A 25,623-nucleotide genomic window follows, 5' to 3' on the forward strand; every position below is an offset into this window, starting at 1 on the left:
CCATGACATGTCCTGCAGACTGTCTCCTGGCCACTTTTGCTTCCACATCCGATCATTGCTGTGCCCCCGGGTAACCACCACTGACTACAGGACCTTCCATGGTGTCATAGCCATGTGACCAGTCTGGTGTGAATGTTGTACAGACATTGGCTTACAGACTGGTCACATGGCTATGACGTCATGGAAGGTCTTGTTAACGTCCGGGGATATTCACTGCACTGCTCGTCACTTGGCAGTCTTCGGCTGTTTTCGTCCATGTTCGCGGTGAAGTCAGGATTAACCTACCTCAATGACTGCCATGGTCTCAATTGAACTTTTACTGTCACTGTGCGAGCCTCGCATCGCATCACCCAGCACGGGCACACTCTCCCGACAGGAGCGGGTCAGAATCATACCCTCAGTGTCAGTCTGCTTCTCGCTCTGTATAGACGCTTGTCTTTACATAGCGATGAAGCAGAGCTGACATTGCTCTACCTGTTGACTACGTAGGGCTAAGGATTTTTTTATAATAAAGATGGAGTCTCTAAATGTTTTTTTTGTTTTACTTCTAATAAAAAACGTTTCTATGTGTTGTGTTTTTCTTTTTACTGCTTACTAGAAATTCATGGTGGCCATGTCTAATTTGGTGTGACACCATGAATTTCGGGCTTAGTACCAGCTGAAAATACAATGCTGGCTCTAACCCCTTTATTACCCAGCGTGCCACTGCCATCAGGGCTGCTGGATGAGCTGGGTAAAGCACCTAGAAATGCTGCTAAGAAACAATTAGCCATTTCCAAGAGCGGCTTCGGGCTGCCGAGAATCCAAGCCCCGAGCTGCCTGGTTTGACCTGACTGGCGATCAAAATATGGCAAGAGTCCATGCATTATTTTTTTTAATTATTTAGAGACTCCATCTTTATTATAAAAAATCCTTTGTCCGACGTAGTCCACAGGGACAGCAATGTCTGCTCTACTTCATCGCTCTGTAAAGACAAATGTTTATACAGAGCGAGAAGCAGGCTGACACTGACAGTGATAGTCAAAGTTCAATCGGTATTCACTGTACTGCTTGTGATTCGGCAGTCTTCGGCTGTTTTCGGCCATGTTCGTGATGACGTCAGGGTTCAGCCGAGTCCCTTGGGACCCCCCCCCCCTGCCCCATCCTATAACTGTAAAGTTCAAGTTCGGGGTTTGGACGCAAGTTTGCGTTTTCTCAGAACCCGAAGTTTACAAAAAGCTTGGTTGAGTTTCCCAAACACGAACATCGGGGGGGTTCGACCATCACTACTGACCAATTACATCCCAGATGTGCTCAATTGAGAAAAGTCCTGTGGGACATGGTAGCAGGTTTAGGGGAAACCAGCTGCTCACAGTAGCACTACCAACATATAGCCTAGCGTTGTCATGTTGAAAAATGAAACACTGTTCACACAATTAATAATCTAATTGATAGCATAACACAATATGAAAGTGTGTGTATTTCTGTACATGGCGCTCATACTCAATACTACATAAATGAAGATGTGTTGAAAATTTTGTTTCAATTTTTTTATCATTTTAACTTGTGATATCTGACAAATTTACTATGTGTATTAGTAAATTTTTGCACTTTCCCTGACAATGTTAAAAGTGGATAGAAAAAGGTGTAAATATTGTAAAAGATAGCACCTTTATGAAAGATGCTTTGCTTTTTTGATACATTGTATGGATTTTATTTTACATCATTTGTGAGGTTACATAAATTGCCCCAAAATTTAAAATATTCATTGATTTGCAGACTTTTTATGGTCAAGTAAATTGATGCACCCTATGACATTATTATTTTCACCCATTGGTGCATTTTAGTTCCACTATTTTATGATAGCAATTGACTACAATTGATATATATTATTGCTTACTTATTTATGCGCATAGAAATATATAAAAATAATAATCTATATACAACTTAGAGAGAATATTAGCAGTATGTTCCAATTCATCTAACACAGTTAGCAATTAGTCGAGTGACTTTTCTAACTCCCATTTCTCCGACTCTCTAGCTGTCATTCATCTTATGAATGAGATCAGTGACCTGACAGGAAGTTGAGATGTGGGAATATTGAAGTGACACTTGCCTGGTTCTGCTTTGCTTGCGTAAATCAATCTAATTTTGTTTTGCCTAGAAAAGGCCAAGAGGAGCTGCCCTTGTTCTTTTATTCTTCATTGGGAAAATGATACTGGACCTGAACCCTGCTGTGAAATAAAGATTAAGGACGATCCCGTCATTTTGGTTTTAATAAAAAAAGCCTGAAAAAATCTGATCAAATGTGAAACCCTTTCATTTATATCAGAAAGTTCTTAATTAGACCTTAAGAATGGGCTGATCCTACATTGTTTTCCGTAATCTTACAATGTAATAAACGACAATGACCAAAAATAATATTTCCTCTCGCTGTTTCTTACAGATGTTTCCATAAATGAAAACTTCAGATTGTTTTTAAGCTCAATGCCAAGCAGAACATTCCCTGTAACAGTTCTCCAGAATTCTGTAAAGGTAAGGCACCCTAACATTTTATTTTCTTGTCACTTGTACATTTTATAAATGTCCTTAAAAGGCAACATGTCACCTATGGATCGATGAGATGCTCACCATTGGACCCCCACTGATCATGAGAATGAGGGTCACAAAGTTAAAGGGTTTGTCCACTACTAGGACAAAAGCATCTGATTACACTTGTTTCCCCCAGTTAAGAAAAAAGACCATGTACTCACCTACCATTCTGGTGCCATTCCAGTGCTGTCGGTAATCATGGTTCAAGGCTCATGTGATATTTTGATGTCACGCGAGCCCCGTGTCCAATCATCACTAACGTCTCTTACCCCACCTTCGGACCAAATGAGTAAATCAACAGAAAGTGACACTGTGGCTGAGACTCACTTCCTGTTGCTTTCTTATTAGGTCCGAAGGCGTGGCGAGAGAAGTCAGCGGTGATTGGACATGGGACTCGCATAACATTAGTAGTGGTCAACCTCTTTAACTGTGTGATTGGAGCAGTCATGAGCAAGTACACCACTGTTCTATTCATTGTCTATAGGAGTGGTGGTCACACTGCCGCCTCATTTACACTGTGGAGTTTAGGTCCCTTTTTTGCAGCCAGACCCCAGTGATTATAATTTTCATTTTTTACATACATATAATGAATTTAAAATGAATGCAGAAGAATTTGGCCTTCCTTTCATTAGGCCAAATACAGAGCAACTCTAAAAGACCATCAACTCAGAAGAACCTGGCACGTTTGTATTCTATAGATACAGACATGTTATTGATCATAACCTGCTGATCACCTCTTATGGATATTTGCATCATAGGTCAGCTTAACATTTATGGAATGTATGGAGTACCTGCATCTAAAAGCAGCCAAAGGAGCTAGTTCAGATAGTTGCTCTTTAACCATTTAGATGGTGCATTTAAATGCTTGCTGTAACCACGTTCTAGATTCTTTAGGGGTACTAAAAAAATAAGTGAAACATAATAATTTATTTTTTTCTATAAAAAATACAAAAAAAAACCTAAACCCCATAAAAAACTGATCACCTCTAAAAAATAAAGAATGCTGAAAAAAAATGTGTTAATATTGTGTCTGTAAAAAATTGAGATCTATGACACTATAAAGATAATTATCCTATAAGATAACGGGCGTAAATTAAAAAAAAAAAGATCAGAATGTCAGAATTGTCATTTTTTAAGCCTTGCACCTAAGCCAAAAAAGGCAAGTAAAGCATTCAAAACATCTTATGTATCCCAAAATAGTACCAATAAAATGAAGGCCCTTAATGTCAAAAAGGAGGTCTCAAATAGGTTTACCAGCAGAAAAATTTTAAAAAAAAAAGTTACTGGTCACATAAACTAGGGATTAAGGAGTTATCGGTCAACATGGTTACACTTTGTTTTTACTGGGATGGTTTTGCTTGGATATGGAACACTTTCTACCAAGTTTCCTTGCAGATTACAGATAATTTCTGAATTCCTGAAGGTGACTTGCAGCATTCAGCCTATTTTTCTTAACAAAAAATCAATTGCCAGCACGGCCAATACCTATAACTATAATCATTTTGATTTAGTATTAGGGTTATACAGAAAATGCACAGCCATCAAATACATACCTGAATATAAGCATAATGCCCTGTGGTCACTATGGTCCTTAGAACATTAGAAAGGTCTTTAGACCACCTTGACCAGTTACGCCCATCAGATTTTTGTTTTATGTTCCACATAGCCGAAGTTTTACCATACAACAGAGACAAAGCATTAGTACTGACTTTCTGTGGTTAATATCTATACTCTTAGTCTCAAAGGTTTTTGTCAGGTCTCAGTGGAAAAATAAAATGGATGGCTGCAAACTTGGGAGCCAGAAATGTTAATTGAATTTGTGTTAATGAACCTTACAAAAACAAGTGTCTGTTATAGCTTACTATACCTTTATTAGTATCACCCCCAGGGGTGTACAGTTTCTTGTGTCTGCAGTTAGCAAGGGTTACAAACTCTATTGTGTCAAGGTGCAGGATGGTATACGGCGAGTGAAATAAGTATTGAAAACATCACCATTTAATCCGATCAGGCAAAGAAATCAAACCATAGATGATCATAAATGAAGTTATGTGCAATAATGAGACATTACAAAGGGAAAAAGTATTGAACACATGAAGAAAGAGAAGTGCAAAAAGCCATGGAAAGTCATAACAATAGCTGAAATCTATCAGTAATTAGATAGCAATCCTGCCACTTAGTAAAAAAATAGTAGCTGGTTCAACTGATGGCCTATAAAAAGGTGTCTCTTTACCAAGGTGACACACAAGAAACATCTCATGATAGGTTAAACTAGTGAGCTGTCTCAAGACCTTCGCAATTTTATAGCTGCAAAACATACTGATGACATTGGTTACAGAATAATTTCAAAACTACTGAAGGTTCCAGCGAGCACTGTTGGTGCCATAACCTGGAAGTGGAATGAACATCATTTCACCATAAACTGGTCACGAGCAGGTGCTTCCCATAAGATTTCAGACAGAGGAGGGAAAATTATCCAAATAGGACTACCTATGGAGACATACAGAAAGATAGGTACAATTTTTTTCAATGAAAACAATAAGTAAGACCTCTATGGTCTATATAGCTGCTCAACACACAAAACTCCATTTCCCAACAAAAGACATGTTCAAGCTCATTTAAGGTTTGTTCAACAACATTTACACAAGCCTGTGAAATACTGAGAATATAATGTATGGTCAGATAAGACCAAAATGGAACTCTCTGGATACCATAATACACAACATGTTTGGAGGCCAATAGGCACTGAATACCACAGTGAAGTTTGGATGTGGGAATATCATGGTGCGGGGCTGTTTTTCAGCATAAGGCTTTGCCAAATTTGATATCATTGAAGGAAGGATGAATGGACAAATGTATCTAGACATTCTTGCTAAAAATATGCTGCCATCTAGCAGGATGATGAAGATGAAACAAGAATGGACATTTTTGCAAGACAATGATCTGAAACACACAACTAAGAAAACTCTCAATTGATTTCAGAGAAAAAAAATAAAGCTACTAGAATGGCCCTGCCAATCACCTGAACTAAATCCAGTCTAAATCCAATAGAAAATTTATGGAAGGGACTAAAGCTGTGTGTTTATGTCGGAGAATGGGCCAAAATCACAACTGAGCAATACATGCAACTAGTTTCGCCATACAGGAGGCAGAATCTGTCATCACCAACAAAGGCTTTTGTACATACTATTAAATAATATTTAAGTAAGCATGTTTAATACATTTTTCCATGTGTCATTTGTTTTTTTTTTTTACACATAATTTATGGAAATTTCCAGTTTGATTTATTTGCTTGTGGGGATTGGATGGGTTGTTACTGACTTCTGGTGAGAATATCATGTCAATAGCAGCTTTAGAAATATATTTACTCAGAAAATTGGTGACATGTTCAATACTTATTTCACCCACTGTATATTCACAGATCTATTATTCAGCATATACTGAATAGACACTTTTAGAGACACTACTTAGTAGTGTACTGGACCATCTTTGGCCTTCAGAATTGCAGCAATTCCTGGTTGCATAGATTTCATTAGGTAGGAATATTTGCCCATATGCACAGGATCACTTCTCTCACTCAGCACTTGGAAGAACCCATTTTAGCTCATCCTAGATATGCTATATAGGATTAAGAAATGAGGAGTGCCAAGGTCAGAAAATTCTCTTGGAATCGGTTACATTGCAGGGCAGTCATGTCTGGATGTATCTGGAGTTCTATCTTTATGCTGAAACTACAATTCCCACAATGCCTAGTACATCTTTGCCTAGCATAATGTTATCCCACCTACAGTACATTACAGGGACACAGATTTTGACCACGCATCTGTAAATCCATGAACTATGTAACGGGACGATGCATGCACATAACTGAGAGGACAACCACCAAGAGTAGGATCATCTGTGTTGAGGTGAGGTCCGAGCTTTGTGGCTTGAGGACACTGAACCACTTGACTTGTAGAGATGACATCAGTAAAGCGAGATACAGGAATTGATGGACCATTGCTTAATAAGCTTATATTATAAAGTTTATTGTACTGACATTTGGAAAACTTTGCAGGAGAACAGTATAAAACAAGATAAAACCCATAAGACTATATTCTTTGGAGTGGCACAGCATCAGTTGATCGATTCATTGTGTAGCGTTTATTGGCGGAAGTATTTGTCTATGGTGCAGATGCTAACTTCTAGAAATGTCCACATGTTATCAATTCATACTGTTATATGCATTCAAGGATTTCTTTTTGATTAAAGTTAACAAAAAAAAAACTTACACGACCTTAAAAGGCACATTCAATCCGAAATCATCGCTGTTTACCACTGACACTCATCTTGACAATAATACTAAAGCTTTTAAGTTGTCTTTTGTAGGAAAGCATCGTGATCTCAATTTAGTTTGAGCAGAGAAATGCTTTCGCAAGAGTGATTTTTGAAAGGTTTGCCATCGCTTATGCATCTGCATAATGCCGCTGAGTGAGGCAAGAAATGTTATCTGCGGCTCAGCTAAAGACCCTTTCATCAGCGAAGGCAAAGTCGTAATAATCCTTTCAATCCTGAATGCTTTAGCTTTGGAATGTGATTACATCTTTGTCTTTATAGAATAGTGTTTTCAGTCTGATTACATCTTAGTTCACACAGAAATGTGCATGTAACAATTTCCTCCCTGAACACTTGTAATTTCATGATTTGATAAAGACTTCACAATGTGATGTTTGCCATTTATTTCAAATCTGTTTTATTGATGAAACTGTTGTCAACATACAAACATATCATTTGTGCAATTACAATACATAAGCATCATTTTCTCAATGCCGGGATAACATCCAGAAATTGTTACATTACTAAATTTCTTGGAATTCTTCAAATTATCTTTGTGCTATTACCATACAACCACTTGTAAATTATAGGTCAGAATTTTACTTCTTTTGACTTCCCGTATCCTAATATACTCATTCTCCTTGTATGTCTATTGTCTTATGAATTATTGATAAATCTTTTCATATAAAAAATGAAACTAGAAAAATGCAGATTAATGTTCAGAAAAGAAAGAAAGAAGAGGAAAGATATAAGCATAAAGAAGAGGAAATTAGAGAAAAGGGGGGAGGGGGGGGGAAGCAAGAAAAGCAAAGAAAAAAGGGGGGGGAAGGAATGAGACTCCCCACCGTTTCTCAGCTCAAAAAGCTCGCCAAACTCTCCACAAACTCTGGGGACTCCATGAACATAATCCATGGTCTCCAAACTGTAGTAAATTTTTCTGTGTTCCCATTTAGTTCTGCTGTCAGCTCCTCCATTCTCTGGAGGTTTGTCATCTCCTCCAACCAATCCAGCACCGTAGGGCATCTAGTCTGTTTCCAAAATCGTGGGATAATCATACGGGCAGCCGCCAGGCAAAATCGCAACATGTCCCTTTTTTGTGTTTTAATAGCTCCTGGGAGCATAGAAAGAAGGGCAACCTGGGGGGATTTTTCTATTTCACCTCCGCTCATCTTTTTGTACAGGTAGAACACTGAGTCCCAAAAGGGTTGCAGCTTAGTACAGCTCCACCATATGTGTAGCATTGTACCTGTGTCTGTGCCACACCTCCAGCACACATCAGACACAGAGGGAAATATAGCATGTAATTTAGTCGGGTAATGGTACCACCTTGTGAGAATTTTATAACTTTTCTCTTGAGCGGCGCACGCCAAGGAAAGCTTGTGGGTCCACAGGTACGCTCTGCTCCAATCGTCCTCTGCAATATCCTCTCCCAGTTCCTCTCCCCACCTACAGACAAAGTGAGGTTTATCCACCCTATTTCTCTGGTTCAGCATTTTATAGATGAGTGAGATGCCATGTCCAGGTGATGACCCCTGTAAAAATATTTTCTCAAAAGGAGTAGGGGGTGTCCTCATCCTTCTCTCCCTGTCCTGGTACGAGAGGAAAGATTTCAACTGCATATATTCCATCCAGGAAATCTCTCTCCCTGTGGCCTGCATGGAAGTATAAGTTGGTAGGGTGTGTCCCTGGAGCACGTGACAAAAACGGGTATCATCCGCCCGAGTAAATCCCCCGAATCTATGGGAGTGGAGTCCTGGGGGGAACTTCTTATTACCGAATACGGGGGTAAGTGGGCCCTGCTCCTGAGAGAGAGATCCCTTTTTTATCTCTCCATCCCACATCCCCATCGCTGTCCGCGTGAACTCCATTCCTTTCGCTATCTGGATCCTACTTTCTTTCTCTAACCATGGAAGTAAATGTAAGGGAGTTCCCAGTACATCCTGTTCAATCACCACCCATTGTTTCGAATTACCATGAAAATGCCAGTCCAGTAATCTCGTTAGGATAGCTGCCTTGTAATATAACTGAAAATTTGGGAGCCCCGCCCCCCCGTCACTTTTGTGTCTGGTCAGAGTTTTAATTCCTGTTCGGGGTCTCCTGTTCCCCCAGACAAACCCAGACAAGGCTGTCCGGATCTTGGAGAAGTAACTTAGCGGTAGCTGTATGGGTATTGTCTGAAACAGGAACAGGAACCTCGGTAACACATCCATTTTTATCGCGTTTATACGCCCAAACCACGTCAATCTCTTTTTGTCATATTTCTTTAAGTCCCTGATTGTCCTTTCTAATAAGGGGAAAAAATTGTGATGTACAATTTTTGCTGGATCCCTAGGTACCATAACTCCCAGATATTTTAAAACTGACGGTTGCCACTTAAAAGGGAAGTTTTGTGATACTCTCGCAAGGTCTTCTGCCGATAAAGTCACGTTCATGGCCTCTGATTTGGAAAAATTTACTTTGAAGTTGCTTAAGTTGCCAAACTGTTCGAACTCCTTAAGCAAGGACGGGAAGGATATGTGTGGTTGGGAAATGAACATGAGAAGGTCATCCGCGAATAGAGCCAGCTTACGGCTCTCCCCCCCCGCCTCTATCCCGTGGATGCTTGTGTTGTTTCTCAGGGCGACCGCAAGGTGCTCCATGACTATGACGTATAAGAGGGGCGACAGTGGACATCCCTGTCTCGTTCCATTGTGGACCAGAAAGGATGATGATAGAAACCCATTTGTCCTGACTTTTGCTGAGGGTCTCGTATACAGGGACGCAATTCTACCCAAAAATTTCTGACCCAAACCCACCTGTCTCAAGGCTGCCATCATAAAGCTCCAACTGACCCGGTCGAAGGCCTTCTCCGCGTCCACTGAAAGTAAACACATGGGGAGAGACTGAGCCCTCGACCGAGCCATCAGGAGGAACAATTTGTTGGTGTTGTCCCGTGCCTCCCGGCCTTTTACAAATCCCACCTGGTCCGTATGTATTATCCCAGGCAGGGACAGGGCAAGTCTGTTGGCAAGTGCTTTAGAGAAAAATTTCAAATCTAAATTAATCAGTGAGATGGGTCTGTAATTTGTAACCAGCAAGTGGTCCTTTCCCGGTTTGGGGATAACACATATGTGTGCTTCAAGAGACTGTGCTACCCACTGGGAGTTTTCAGATATGGAGTTAAATACTTTGGTCATGAACGGGGATAACTGAGTCTGAAAAATTTTATAGAACTTGGGGGTAAACCCGTCCGGACCTGGGCTTTTGCCTGAAGGAGAATCCCTGATAATAGATGCCACTTCTGTCTCTGTAAAGTCTGCTTCTAGGTTTTCAACCTCAGTATTGGGTATAGTCGGCAGGGCTGTTTTAAGTATGTAATCATTTATTTTAGTCTCCAAAGCTTCTTGTGGCATATCCCCAAATTTGCCCCTTATGTTGTAAAGGTCACTATAATATTTTTGAAACTGCTCCGCTATGTGGATTGGGTTCTGAGTCAAAAGGCCGTCCGATTTTTTGATCGTAGGGATGTGACTGGGGTCCCCCCTCGGATGTAATAACCTAGCTAGTGGTCTGCCACATTTGTCCGCATATTCATACATAAATCTTTTTAGTCTATTCCTGTGGCGCTCGTATTGTCGGTCCAGAATGGATTTAAGTTCCTCTCTGTTTTTAACTAGCTCTGTCAGTGTCACCGGGGATAATGTCTGCTTATGGATCTTCTCTAGGTCTGAAATATTCTGAAGTAGAGACAGAATGGTTTGGGCTCTCTCCCTCTTAATCCTAGCCCCATGTTTGATCAGAATCCCTCTCAACACACACTTTAGTGTCTCCCATTGAACAGGTAGGGTAGTAGTGTCTCCTGAGTGTATCTCCAAGAATTCATCTATTGTGTTCTGCAGGTCTTTCAAGCATCCCTGGTCCCTCAGCAGACTATCATTCAACCGCCAAGACCACGGCCTCCCAGGCCCATCCGGCATAGTGAGGCTCAAAAATATGGGGGCATGATCTGACCAAGAGATACTGCCTATAGAGGCCTGTATCTGCCATGTCAGGGCCTTCTGACTTACAAGGAATAGGTCTATGCGGCTGTATGAAGAGTGAGCCGGGGAAAAATATGTGTAGTCACGGTCTACTGGGTGTAGTGTTCTCCATACATCCACTAATCTGAGTTCCTGTATACAACGTTTAACCTTCGTTAGTTTCCTTATTGAGAGAAAGTTATGTCCCGACGTTGTGTCTACCTTAGGGTCCAAAGTGAAGTTTAAATCACCGCCCACGATCACGGTCCCTTCTGCGAATTCATCCAGTGATGACAGGAGAGAGGAGCAGGTCGTCGCCGGATCTCTATTCGGTAGATACCAATTGACAATGGTAAAGATGGATGAGTTAACATTAAGTTTCAGGAATATAAATCTTCCCTCCGTGTCCACCCGTGTATCTAGAACTGTGTGCACTAGGGACTTATGGATGCCTATGGACACTCCCTTGGATTTTGACTCTGGGTTGGAACTGTGGACCCAGTTAGTGTAATATCTGTCTCTAAAGATGGGGAGGTGGCCCGTTTTAAAATGTGTTTCTTGGATCAATAGTATATGGACTCTTTTTTTGTGCATGTCAAAAAATATCTGGGAGCGTTTTTGCGGGACATTAAGTCCCCTCACATTTAGTGAACCCCAATTAATCTGCGTCATTTCAATGCGGAGGAACGGTGGGGACTCTAGGGATAGGTTCGGGGATTAGGGAGAGAGAGAGAGAGATGTGCAGGCAAGTAGGATAGGAAGAGCAGGGAAAAAGAAGAGGAAATAAAAGAGAAGAGGTAAGAAGGTCGAGAATACAAAAGAAACTACCAACAAAGCAGTAGAAACCAAAGGCAAGGAGGTCAGAGTGCCTCCCGCCTGCAAGGTTACAGCAAGACCCTAACGTCGGGTCTAAAAAGACTAAAAGTAACTGTATAGGTATAAGAGAATACCAAACTGTCTAACCTAGGGATGGTGAGACTACGCCACTCCTTTATGGCGTGTTATCCCAATCAGGGAGGGAACTTTCTACAAAGGAGCCCCCTGCCCCGGACTAACAATAAGCAATTATTCAACTTAGTTTGTCAGCCAGAGCCCTATATAATGTGAGGACACAAGGTCTAGAGAGAATATTGTGCTATACACCGTCAGGGGGTGCCCCCCCGCCCCCTCTTCCAGGAAGGCGGGAGGGAACCCCCCCCCTCATAATCAGAAAGACTTAATCCCCCTGGCAAAAAAATTATAGCAAAACTGGGAGGTACATTCTATTGAGAAACAACCCAATGAATTTTTGTTTATGAACCAATAACTCCTTAAACATCAGACTGGTCTTCCTCTTCGAGGGCCACGCATCCGATCACCATCTGGGGCAGCACCCCAAACCCCCATTGGAAACACCGGCCATTCCTCTATAGGCACCAATGGAATGTCCAGGGCTGCAGCAAACGATGGCATATCAGTCGGGTTCCTAAGAACATGCATTCTTCCCGCATGTCGGACCTGCAGGCGGAAGGGAAATCCCCAGCTGTATTGAAACTCATACGAACGGAGCATGTCCAGGAGAGGTTTCAGTGCTCTCCTTCTTTGTAAAGTGAAACGGGATAAGTCCTGCAGAATCTGGACTTGGCTCCCCTCGTATGCTGGTGAAACTCCACTGCGCAGCTTAAACAGGATGGCCTCTTTAAGGACATAACGGTGGACCCTGCAAATCACATCTCGTGGTCTGTCATTCTGTGTAGGTCTAGGGCCAAGCGCTCTATGCACTCTGTCTAGCTCCAGGGGTTGGCTTGATGGTTCACCCAGGATCTCATTAAACATCACTTGGAGGGCTCTCTGGAGATCCTTAGGTTCAACAGACTCTGGTAAACCCCGGACCCTTAAATTGTTTCTCCGGCCCCTGTTTTCAGCATCGTCCATTGCTTCCACCATATATTGTATTTGGCAGGAGTGTTGATCCAAAATGGCCCCTTGTGCCTGAGTGGTGTCTTCTATATTCTGTATTTTAGCTGCCTGTATTTGGTTCTGAGTGTCCACTCTTTCCACCTCCCCCCTCAGGGCCGACAGCTCTGTGCGGTATGCCTGTTCCAGCCTTGCTATATATGTCTCCATATCTTCTCTGGTGGGTATAGAAGAGATGTGTGCCCGGATTTCATTAAGTTCTGTTAGCACTCCTGGTTCATGTGATCTTATTGTACTTGTGGCAGGCTCTAACTCTGCTTGCATTTCCATATCATACACACTTTGACTCAGGCTGTGTCTCACTGAAGATAGGAGATTTCCACTAGCAGGGCCCTGTTCCCCATTTGCAGCATTAACAGCCTCTGCTTGAGATTTATTATTGTCCTCCTTCTGTGACAGGGGTAAGGGCACCTCTCCCCCCTCCTGAGGCCTCCCCACTGCAGGTCTGCAATCAGCAATGGTGGGGGTTGTACCCATGCTCCCTGCTCCAGGGCTCCCCTGTACCTGGACACGCTGGCTGTCTGGGGTTATCAGCTGCCTCTCCTCCACTGCCCGGGTGCTTTCCTCCCTCTGTCTCTGCTGCTGCTGGGGCTTCCCCTGCCTCTCCATCTTGGGAGATGTCTGCAGTGCTGTCCTCTGCTTCGGCCCGGTAAGGAAGCCTCTAATTCCCTTCTCCTCTGTCCGTGACGCTCCTCTGCTGGGCCCCTGGGAGCTCTCCCTTCTCCTGCGCTGCATATCCTTTTCTTCCAGGCTCTTGGGCTGGTTTAATTGTCAGTAGTGTAGTCCGGTGGCAGGAGCTGAGACAAACACGTCCTCACTCCTCCATAGCCAGGACACGCCCCATGTTTGCCATTTATCACACAAAGTATGTGTAAAATAAAAAATGGGTAAGTGTAGAGTTCATTATGCTGTACAGCTGACTACAGAACATAAATAGAAACAACGTCAACTTTAAAAGGAATTTTACTTCTGCATCTCGTACCCCGGAACCAGTCCATTGCTATCATTCTGAAAACCAAGAGTCTAAATTCAGATCTTACAAATATCCTATCTGCATTATCTGTGAATTTACCTTTATACTTTCAAAGCCTCCAGGAAAACATATTATAACTTATATAGAATTGTAGATGATCAGGATATAAATCACCTAAGGGAAACTTTATAAAATAACAGACTAGTGTACTGTTTGCAATATTAGGTAAGTTGTATTTTAGAGGATTTTTTTTATTCTTGATCAACAACTATGTTCTCAATCAACCCAAAAGACTCATAAATATCAAAGCTTAATATTTCTGGAAGTTGGAGTGTTTTTTTTTCTTAGATTTGGCTATCTTAGGAGGATATCTGTTTGTGCATGTAACTATTACTGTGCAGAATTATTAGGCAACTTAATAAAAAACCAAATATATTCCCACCTCACTTGTTTATTTTCACCAGGTAAACCAATATAACTGCACACAATTTAGAAATAAACATTTCTGACATGCAAAAACAAACCCCCCAAAAAATTTATGACAAATATAGCCACCTTTCTTTATGATGACACTCAAGAGCCTATCATCCATAGATTCTGTCAGTTGCTTGATCTGTTTACGATCAACATTGTGTGCAGCAGCCACCACAGCCTCCCAGACACTGTTCCAAGAGGTGTACTGTTTTCCCTCGCTGTAGATCTTACATTTTATGAGGGACCACAGGTTCTCTATGGGGTTCAGATCAGGTGAACAAGGAAGCCATATCATTATTTTTTCATCTTTTAGACCTTTACTGGCCAACCACGCTGTGGAGTAGTTGGATGCATGTGATGGAGCATTGTCCTGCATGAAAATCATGTTTTTCTGGAACGATACCGACTTCTTCCTGTACCACTGCTTGAAGAAGTTGTCTTCCAGAAACTGACAGTAGATCTGGGAGTTGACCTTCACTCCATCCTCAACCCGAAAAGGTCCCACAAGTTCATCTTTGATGATACCAGCCCATAACAGTACCCCTCCTCCACCTTGCTGGCATCTGAGTCGAAGTGGAGCTTTCTGCCCTTTACTGATCCAGCCTCTGGCCCATCCATCTGGCCCATCAAGAGTCACTCTCATTTCATCAGTCCATAAAACCTTTGAAAAATCAGTCTTAAGATATTTCTTGGCCCAGTCTTGACGTTTTATCTTATGTTTCTTGTTCAAAGGTGGTCGTTTTTCAGCCTTCCCTACCTTGGCCATGTCCCTGAGTCTGGCACACCTTGTGCTTTTTGATACTCCAGTAATGTTGCAGCTCTGAAATATGGCCAAACTGGTGGCAAATGGCATCTTGGCAGCTTCCCGTGTACCGCCCTGCGCTCGGCTGCAGCCGAGCCGCTCGGATCCGGGCTCTTTGGTGGATGGCTCGAGCGCCTCCGGACCGGGGGTCACTTCGCTCTGAAAGGGAGCATGCGCTACTTAGGAGGTAGGTAGGTGTATGGCCGAAGCCGTGTTTGAGTTCGTGACGCCACCCATGGGACGTGGTGAAGGTGTAGACACCACCGCTGCAGTTACGGGGCACCCGGGGGAGATAGTTATGCAGCAAGATGTTAACCCGTCCGTTGGCAGGGATGATGGCGCCGTTGTGGAGAGTAGCCGGGCGGTGCAGGGCAGCGCGCTGCCGGATGGCACTGTTGTACTCACAGTTATTGACACACACAAGTCCTTGGTAAACAAAGTTGATGGTGGTCGGTGCCTGCAGCCGAATGCGTCTAGCCCCCCACCCGGTTCGGGGGTTTTGGCCTTTCTCCTGCACCGTGTTGTGAATGTATAGACTGCCTGTGCTTGAGCAACGGGAGTCCGCTCCCCGGCTTTGTGTATGTCGGAGGAGCCCATTTGCCCACAGACGCTGGCCCGTGGGATCTCTCTGCCTGTGCGATGGCTTTCTGTCCCCCTCGGTGGGCTGTTGTCTTCAGTCGGGACTTGGGTGGGAAAGGACCTAAAGTTCAGACCGCAATCAGTGAATTAACTCAGTCCAGTGGCTTCTGGACCTCGTTTCAGGGTCTGAGTACTTCCCTGTGTGCTCCAGTTTCCGAGTTGGTTCCCCGGGTAGGTACCGGCGGGCCACTACCCTGTCCCGGTCCACCATGGTTCCACCGAGCCGTCTTCCTGGCTCCTGCAGGCTAGGCCACCGTATGCCTCCTAGCCACGGTACGAGGGCTCCGACCCTGGCACCTGTCAGTCTGCTCCGGCCTGATGCATAGGCCTCACCTGCTCCACTCCACTGTCAGAACTGACTCTCACTACACTGTCTGACAAACTGCCACTGCCTCTGTGTTTCCTGCCTCAGGCCCTCTGGATTCCTCGGTGGGTGTGGCCAACTGCCTGGCTCCGCCCCCCTGGTGTGTCCATTAAGCTCTGAGGGAGGTGACTAGGTTTTTATGTGGTTGGCTGGTGTTACCTTGTGTGGGACTGGTGTTGTGCGGGGGTCTATCTGTGACTACCTGGCTAGTCCAGGGCGTCACACACGCTTGATTTTCCTCAATTCATGGGCAGTAATTTTGCGCCTTTTTTGCCCAACACGCTTTTTGCAATCCTGTTGGCTATTTGCCATGAAATGCTTGATTGTTCGGTGATCACGCTTCAAAGGTTTGGCAATTTCAAGACTGCTGCATCCCTCTGAAAGATATCTCACAATTTTGGACTTTTCAGAGCCCGTCAAATCTCTCTTCTGACCCATTTTGCCAAAAGAAAGGAAGTTGGCTAATAATTAAGCACACCTTATATAGGGTGTTGATGTCACTACACCACACCCTCCTCATTACAGAGATACACATCACCTAATTTACTTAATTGGTAGTTGGCTCTCAAGCCTATACAGCTTGGAGTAGGGCAACTTGTATAAAAATTATCATGTGATCAAAATACTAATTTGCCTAATAATTCTGTACACAGTGTATAACTGGCATTGTTTGTTTTTTTTCATTATTGGGACTCTCCATTACAGAGAGATAACTCACTCTTTCTTGTAAGCCAAGAAAACATGATCATTATGAAGATGCTCACAAAGAAGAGTTGAAGATAATATGTCCTCTTTAAGAAGAGTTAAGTAAGCTCCATTAAAGAGTGAAAATGCATTTTAAATGGGTTATACAGTATTGTATAAGACTTAGCCCCTACAACAACCATTGTCCCTTTTACTGATACAATGCCTGAGAAAAAAAACTTTTAATTTGTATGCAATTGAGGGATCTATGGTGCACCCTTGGCGTGGCCCATAGTTTGGTGCACCATTACACCTTCTTATTTGCATATCAAGGGCCTTCTTTGTCTTCTGATTGACAGTACTCGCTTCTCAGAGTGAGCACTCTCTGAATGCAGCCAGTGTGTGTGGTCAAGTGTGTTCTCTCCTGTGTCTCCTTTTGCCTGATGCCATTCGCTACACAAATACACCCAAAAGTGCAAAGTGTGGCATCAGAAAAAAGGAGTGAGGAGAACGCATCTAGCCACTGCATGCATGTACAAAGTCACACACAAACCAGCGTATTATTGCTCACTCTGGAAAGTGAGCACTCTTATTCAGAAGCAGAAGGGCCGCAATATGTAAATGAGGAGGCATAATTGTAAACCAAACTCTTGGCCATATAAATGTCACGTTATTTTCTGAGACACTGTACCAGTAAGAGGTTCATAACAAGTATGGTTGATGAAGGGTCTAAGTGCTCTACAACAGGCTATAGCTCATTTAAAATGCATTTCGGATTGACAGACTGCCTTTAAATTATTTGGCCATATAAACACCTCTTTAGCTATTCTACACACATACACTGGAGATAAAAATTAGAGAACAATGTATGATCACTTACTTTTTTCAGAAATAATGTAATCTACATTGTTCAACACTTGAAGGTTTTTAGTAATGGATACACCATGCTTCTAGAACAGTGTTTTACAAAAGATCCAAAGTTTATCAACATAAAACCTTTATTTTTCCCACAATGTGATGATAATTAGAGAACTGACTGTAGCACAGAGAAAGATTCTAACTAAATTTTCTGAAGGTAACAAGAGTCACCAATCAGTTGGAAGTGTACATGCCTTTGCTTTGAATTACTTCAGCACATCTGCCGCCACAGGACATCACTTGTCTCTCACACTGCATTGGTGTGATTTTCGTCCACTCTTCTTCCAGTCTCTTCCACAGTTCTTTGACCGTTGTAGGTTTCTTGGCCATAACTTTGTCACCAAGAATTTTCCAGAGGTTTTCTGTTTGGTTTAGATCAGGACTATGGGCTGGCCATTTCATTGTTTCAATGTTTTCTATTTCAAGGAACTGCTTTACCCGTTTTGCTGTGTGACAGGGATCATTGTCCTGCATGAAAATTGCTGGCGGATTGAATGATGAACGCAAGTAAGGAACCTTATGTTGTTGAAAAAGGTTCTGATACAGACTTGCATTCACTCTGCATATAGCTGTATGAGAGGTCCAACTCCTGCTGCAGAAAACCTTCCCCAAATAATGACACTTCCTCCACCACCTTTCACTGACTTCTTAACACACTTTGGGTTCAGTCTTTCCTCAGCTTGTTGACAAACATAATGTTTCCCATCAGACCCAAATAAAGTAAAGTTGCTTTCAGCACTAAAATGTATTGTCGACCACTTCACCTCTGGCCACACAACAAGCTACTCACTAAAGGTGAGTCTAGCCTTTTGATTATTTCTGCTAATGAGAGGTTTGGTCACTGCATAGTGGTCTTTCAGTCTAAATGCTCTTAAAAGGTCTGACACTGTATGACAAGATAGATCCCTACCATGTTTAGTGCTGAACTGGTGAGCAAATCCAGATGCAGTGTTCAAATGATTATCCAAGGAGATCCTCCGTATTATCCTGTCCTCTCTTGCATTTGTCTTTCAATGGTGACTAGCCTTCTTGGGGGACTTGAAAGAGTTTGTGATGTTGTAAAGATGCAATATTCTTGAAATCACAGACTTGGAATCACCAACATCTCATGCTACGACTGATAGGGTCACCCCTTTGGCCTTCATCTGGACAACCTGCTGCTGGAGGGTTTGAGTCACTTTGGAACGGCACACCATTTTTGCAAAGTCAGTGCAAACTGGAAAGTTAGGCTGCCAGTTACATAGGGTTTGTCAGATAATTAAGGAAATTAGCACCAGGTGCCAGATTAACACCAGTAACTTGCATTTTGATCAGTGTTCTTTATGATTTATCTCATTTACATTTTTATTATATTCTGTGGAATAAATTCATTGAAATTAGTTTAAAAAACTGCTAGTTTATTCATGTTGGGATATAATCACATAGAATGAGCTTAACATTTAGGAAATTGTGTGTTGTTCTTTAACCCCTTCACGACCGCGGGCAGTAAAATTACGTCCTAAATGTCATACCCTTACTGCCCGCGGTCTGCCGGCAGCATCATGCTGCGATCGGCACACATCTCAGCTGATTTTCACAGCTGAGATGTGTGCCTGCTAGGCACGAGCAGAATCGTTATCTGCTCGTGCCGTTTAACCCTTATATGGCGCTGTCAATATGTGACAGCGCCATTATAAGCACGATCGCGGTAAAATTTTACTTACCGCCGATACCGGAAGTCACGTGACGCGATCACGTGACTCCCGATAGTTGTCATGGCAGCACAGGGTCATGTGATGACTCCTGTACTACACTTGACTTGCTTTCACTTTCGTTGTGCCCGCGGCACAGCTAAAGAGAAAGAGAGCGTATCTGCTGTTTACAGCCTTGTAGCTGTGATCAGCAGATACTGCAGAGCGATCGGAATGCTGATCGCAATAGCCCCCTAGGGGGACTAGTAAAATAAAAAAAAAAAGTTTAAAAAAAGTTTTAAAAAATTAAAAAAAAAACAAAAAACCTAAAAGTTCAAATCACCCCCCATTTGCCCCATTGAAAATTAAAGGGTTAAAAAAATAAAAAATATACACACATTTGGTATCGCCGCGTTCAGAAACGCCCGATCTATCAAAATATAAAATCAATTAATCTGATCAGTATACGGCGTAGCGGCAAAAAAATTCCAAACGCCAAAACGACGTTTTTTTGTCGCCACAACTTTTGCGCAAAATGCACTAAGAGGCGATCAAAACGTAGCATCTGCGCAAAAATGGTACCGTTAAAAACGTCAGCTCGAGACGCAAAAAATAAGCCATCACTGAGCCATAGATCCCAAAAAATGAGAACGCTACGGGTCACGGAATATGGCGTAAAACGTGCGCCACTTTTTTCGGACAAACTTCCGATTTTTTTTTAACCCCTTATATAAAAGTAAACCTATACATGTTTGGTGTCTATGAACTCACACTGACCTGAGGCATCACACCCACACATCAGTTTTACCATATAATGAATACAGTGAATAAAATATCTCAAAAACCATAGTGCTATTGCAATTTTTTTGCAATTTTTCTGCATTTGGAATTTTTTTTGCCATTTTCCAGTACACTATATGGTAAAACTGAGGATTTCATTTAAAAGTACAGTTCGTTCCGCAAAAAATGAGCCCTCACATGACCATATTGACTGAAAAATAAAAAAGTTACGTCTCTCAGAAAAAGAATGGCAAAAAAAAAAACGGAAAGCGAAAAATCGGCCGGTCGTGAAGGGGTTAATTTTGATTTTTAGTGTATATACAGCTTGTGAAATAACATTACATTTTGGATTCAGGTCAGATGATTGCCTGGGACATTCTAGCAGCTTTATTTTCTTTCTATGAAACCAATTAAAAGTTTCCTTGGCCTTGTGTTTGGGATCATTGTCTTGCCGAAATATCCACCCTCATATCATCTTCATCATCCTGGCAGATGGTAGCAGATTTTTATCATCAATGTCTCAGTACATTTGTCCATTCATCCTTTTTTCAATTCCATGAATTTTGCCAGTGCCATATGCTGAAATATAATCCCACACCATGATGTTCACTCCTCGAAACTTCACTGTTGGTATGGTGTTTTTGTAGTGATATACAGCAGTGTGTATTTTGGCATCCATAGAGTTCAATTTTGGTCTAATTTGACCAGACTATATTCTCCCAGTATTTCACAGACTTGCCTAATTGTTGTTGAGCAAGCTACATTGTTTTTGTTCCAGAAATGGAGTCTTGCGTGTTGAGCATGCATACAGGCTATGGATGTTAGGTGCATTACTTATTGCCTTATTTAAAACATTGTATCTGCTGATTCCAGGTCTTTCTGTAGCTCTCCACATGGTTCTTGTCTCTTGATCAACTCTTCTGATAATTATTTTCACTTTCTGATATTTCGAAGGGAGCAACTTGTCGTGGCCAGTTTATGGTGAAATAATTTTCTTTCCATTTCTGTATTATGACCCCAACAGTGCTCACTGGAACCTACAGTAGTTTAAAAATTCTTCTGTAACCAATGCCATCAGCATGTTTTGCAACAATAAGGTTGCAAAGGTCTTGAGACAGCTCACTAGTTTTACCCATCATGAGATGTTTTCTTGTGTGGCAACTTGCTAATGATACACCTTTTATGGGCCATCAGTTTAACCCGCTAATATTATTTTTCACTAAGGTTGCTTTCTAATTACGGATTTCAGCTAGTGTCATGACTTTCCATGGCTTTTTGCACCTCTCTTTCTCCATGTTTTCAATACATTTTCCCTTGTGATTTCTCATTATTGCACATCACTTAATGTATGTACATCAATGGATAGATTTCTTTGCATGTGTGAATTGGATGGGTTGTTACATCTTGGGAGAAATTTATGTCAATAGCACCTTTAGAGATATATTTACTTAGAAAATTGATGTGTTCAATACTTATGTCAGCCTCTGTGTACATGTATATACTGTACGTACACAAAGTGAAACTCAGGATCACTAGTATTGAAAACCATTTATTTGTGTTTTCTAAACTCTAAATTTTAATTGACATTTTACAAAGATATAATATGCAAACATTTCAGCCACCCCACATATTGAGCAGGGTACAAAAATGGTGGAATTGTCTCACACTTGTAGAGTGGGTTACACAGCACAAATCCATGGCAGTTTACATAATAATACAAGTGGATAAGGTTTTCAAAACTCCATTTGTAGATAACAAATGAATTTGCATGGATTTCATGCATGACAACATGTGTAACAGAAATATAGCAGCAAAAAAATTATCCGGTACATCTGAGCTTGCAATTCGCAAGAAATTAAGATCTGATGGGAGAACTGTACAGATAGCACTTGTGAGTGCTATTATGTCTGCAGTGAAAGGGATATCTTAGTTAAAATGAGTCTCCAGGCATGTGATATTAACCCTTGAGGAAGGTTATCAATATAATATTGATGGGAATCTGATACAATGTACCCTCTCACTGATTAGTCCCTAGCAACTTTGATTGTGGCCAGATGTAAACATTGAATGAAGCTGCTCTGCGTAGAAAAGTTCACTGTTGTAGCAACCTTAAGAACAGTAGCTAATATGCACTAACTGGTAATGACTGCTACACATTTTATGGACCTGCATAGTGCAGCTGTGTTCAGCAATTACATCCAGCCACGACTGGAGCTAATAACAGCTGATGGAGGTGCCAGATGTTGGAAAGCAACCAGTCTGATATTGATGCCCTATTCTAAGCACAGGGCATCAATATCACATACCCAGAGAACCATTTAAGGTTGGTGCCCTATGAACAATCTTTCTGCTGAATGAACAAACTCTTCTAATCTTTCCAATACAGTCTGGCTTTATATTGTGGGCTGGGGCAGTAGTCATAGGCGAGGGATTGACTGCTTCGCTCACCACAGCACGCTACAGACATGGGGGTTTGAGTGGGTGTGGAGGTGTTACATTGCCACAGCGGTACTTTTCGGTCACAAGTCAGTTTCTCATTGTCTCATTTTCACTGTATGGTTCCGCATTCATGCTTATTAAACCCGAGTCCACAACAGTTACAAATTGCAGGTAGTTTACTTACAACAAGTTTCACACTCTATTTCTCATAAGGTATTAACAGTGTTGTGCAGACCGGCTCTTTCATTACATTGTAGACAAGTTCACACCCGCTACCAAGGAGGATGGAGGTTTGGCACTTAACTGTCCCCTGGATAGCCAACCACATGGGTCCATGTGTATCGCTGTGACTAGGCACCCCTATACAGCTATGCTACTACTTTGGAATCACTCCTTGAGTTGATTCCCCCAGTGTCAGTGACCATCAGTCATTACTGAACCCACTACTGTCCACACTGTTCAACCTAGCCTTCTTTCATGGGGGAGCTTTCTGTTCCCTCAATTTTCCTCCAAGGAGTTTCAGCTACAGTCCATTCCCATCATCTTTGCTTCCTTCTTGGTTCGTTCTCTCCACACAACACTACTAACTGGACCATAACTTTTAACACATCTCTACTCAATTCTCTAAAATCAGGAAATACCCTATACTATATCCCTTTCACTGTGAGCCACTTGCTTAGTTAACTTCTTCAGCCCTTTCATTATGCCTGAGACTTATGCTTCCCTTACCAGCTAGGGAACCCAAGACTGATGACACCTAATGGGGGCCGGTAGTACTGTACCCAAAGCGATACACATGGGGAACTTACACATCTTATTGTCACTACAAATATATTACACAGTATACACTCGTATAAACAAGAACGTCTTCAGGGGTAGCAGGTTACAGTTCACTCTCCTACAGCTTCTTAGCTGTACATTTAATCATTCAATTTATGTGTGTGGACACAGAAAGTTAGTGTGAGCAACAGGCTATAATTTTCTTATGTTCATAGTGTAGCACTGCTATGGCACGGTTACACTTTGTCTTTTTTTTGCCTCTGTTTTAAGCTATTCTCCAACAAAACTCGTGTGATTCTTTCTAGATATTGATTTGCATAAAATATAGATTTTGCACTAAGACTACAGTTAAGGGTACTTTACACGTTGTGACATCGCTAGTGATTGCTAGCAATGTCTAGCACGACAGCACCCGCCCCCGTCGCACGTGCAACATTTGGTGATCGCTGCCGTAGCGAACATTATCGCTACGGCAGCGTCACACGCACATACCTGTGCAGTGACGTTGCTGTGACCGCCGAACAATCCCTCCTTCAAGGGGGAGGTGCGTTCGGCGTCACCGCGACGTCACTAAGCGGCCGTCCAATGGAAGCGGAGGGGCGGAGATGAGCGAGACGTAACATGCTGCCCTCCTCCTTCCTTCCGTATTGCCGGTGGACGCAGGTAAGGAGATGTTTGTCGTTCCTGCGGTGTCACACGTAGCGATGTGTGATGTCGCAGGAACGACAAACAACATGGTACCTGCAGCAGCAACGATATTATGGAAAGGAGCGATGTGTCAACGATCACAGTTTTTGGACGATTTTGCGATCGTTGATCGTCGCTCCTTGGTGTCACACGCTGCGATGTCGCTACCCGCACCGGATGTGAGTCACTAATGACGTGACCCCGACGATATATCGGTAGCGATGTCACAGCGTGTAAAATACCCTTAAGCCTTACGACAGGTATCAAATTCCAGCACTTTCTTCAACAGAGCTTGAATTATCATGACAATCTAGAGTAGAGGGGCCCCCTAACACCGAAACGCTTGCACAACTGAATGTACCTGTATTTACATAAAAAGGCTTACCTTCCTGCGGAACAAAAGGATAGGACTTCAGAAGCTCAACATGATGGATCCTTTTCTTCTCCAACATTATCTGTCAAGGCAGAGTTGGGAGTCCCCCCATAATGTCTATGTGGGCATTTAGGCTTTGCTCATATACTTCTGATTTTGAACAGATCACAACAAACCAGAAAGAACCCCACTGACTTATTGTGGGGTCTGACAAGTTTCTTTAGGGATTATTATTATTTTTCTCAGCAAGAATACCTCAACAGACATTGCTATTCTTTCAATAAAAAAATTTCAGAAAACCTGACTGACTGAGAACAACAATCGTAAACAGAGCCAAACTCATTTCAGCTTTTTAATTGTTTAGTTCTGAGAAAATGTTAGTATGTAAATAGTCTTTGGTGGAACAAAAATGAAACTAATGAAAAACCGGCACTAAGCAATATTCACGGGTAAAGTTAGATGTAATTTTTTTTGTTACTGATGCAATTTAGAGCACACGGTTGCTCTGAAATTAGAAGGTCCACCTTTGATTGACTTCAATCAGACATTTTTCGCCATGGGCTCAGAAATACTTTGAAATGCCGCAATATGGAATCCAGATAATTGAGTCAGACAGGGGGACAATGAGATGTTACAAAGTAATGTTCAACAAAGAGGTCATTACATTTTCAGCAAATGACTTTATGTTGCAGGTTACTAATGAGCCTCCGAAAGGTCTCCGTGCTAATATCCGTCGCGCGTTTACAGAAATTACTCCCACGTTCTTTGAAGAGCATCTACTGGGCAGGAAATGGAGGAAAGTTATTTTTGGAATTTGCTTTTTCCATGCGATCATTCAGGTGAGTCTCCAGTTTTACTCACTAATCTAGCGGAACATGCATTTGGTGATGATGGCGTCAAGGATACCATAGCTTAAGGCTTTGTGATGGGGACACCACCATAGTGGTATATGATTATTTTTTTCTATATTATTAAGACTAATATTATACTATTGTGTATACAGTATATGAGTTGAGCATTGCATAAATATGATCAAGCAGAGTTTATGGAAATATTTTCTTTTTTGTGCACTTTCAGCAGTTGTACCTAAATCTGTGCGGAATTATTGCTTTTATTGTGCCCTTGGATCTATGACTGCACTTGTATAGTATTGCAGATAATGTATGTATGGTAACAGCTCTGCCAATATTGAATGATAATTAAT

The 25,623-nt window shown here is 42.1% G+C and overlaps 1 protein-coding gene across 1 annotated transcript in view; it reads left to right on the forward strand.

Annotated features, from left to right (window-relative positions):
• DNAH6 (dynein axonemal heavy chain 6) overlaps positions 1–25,623 on the forward strand; it is a 596,499-nt gene that overhangs the window by 462,442 nt on the left and 108,434 nt on the right. Inside the window, exons 66-67 of the mRNA XM_075352201.1 lie at positions 2,426–2,514; positions 25,112–25,258. Of these exons, the coding sequence (XP_075208316.1) occupies positions 2,426–2,514; positions 25,112–25,258 (236 nt within the window). The remainder of the gene's footprint in view (positions 1–2,425; positions 2,515–25,111; positions 25,259–25,623) is intronic.

Source organism: Anomaloglossus baeobatrachus, chromosome 1 (genome assembly GCF_048569485.1).
Source record: "Anomaloglossus baeobatrachus isolate aAnoBae1 chromosome 1, aAnoBae1.hap1, whole genome shotgun sequence".
NCBI classification, from domain to species: Eukaryota; Metazoa; Chordata; class Amphibia; order Anura; family Aromobatidae; genus Anomaloglossus; species Anomaloglossus baeobatrachus.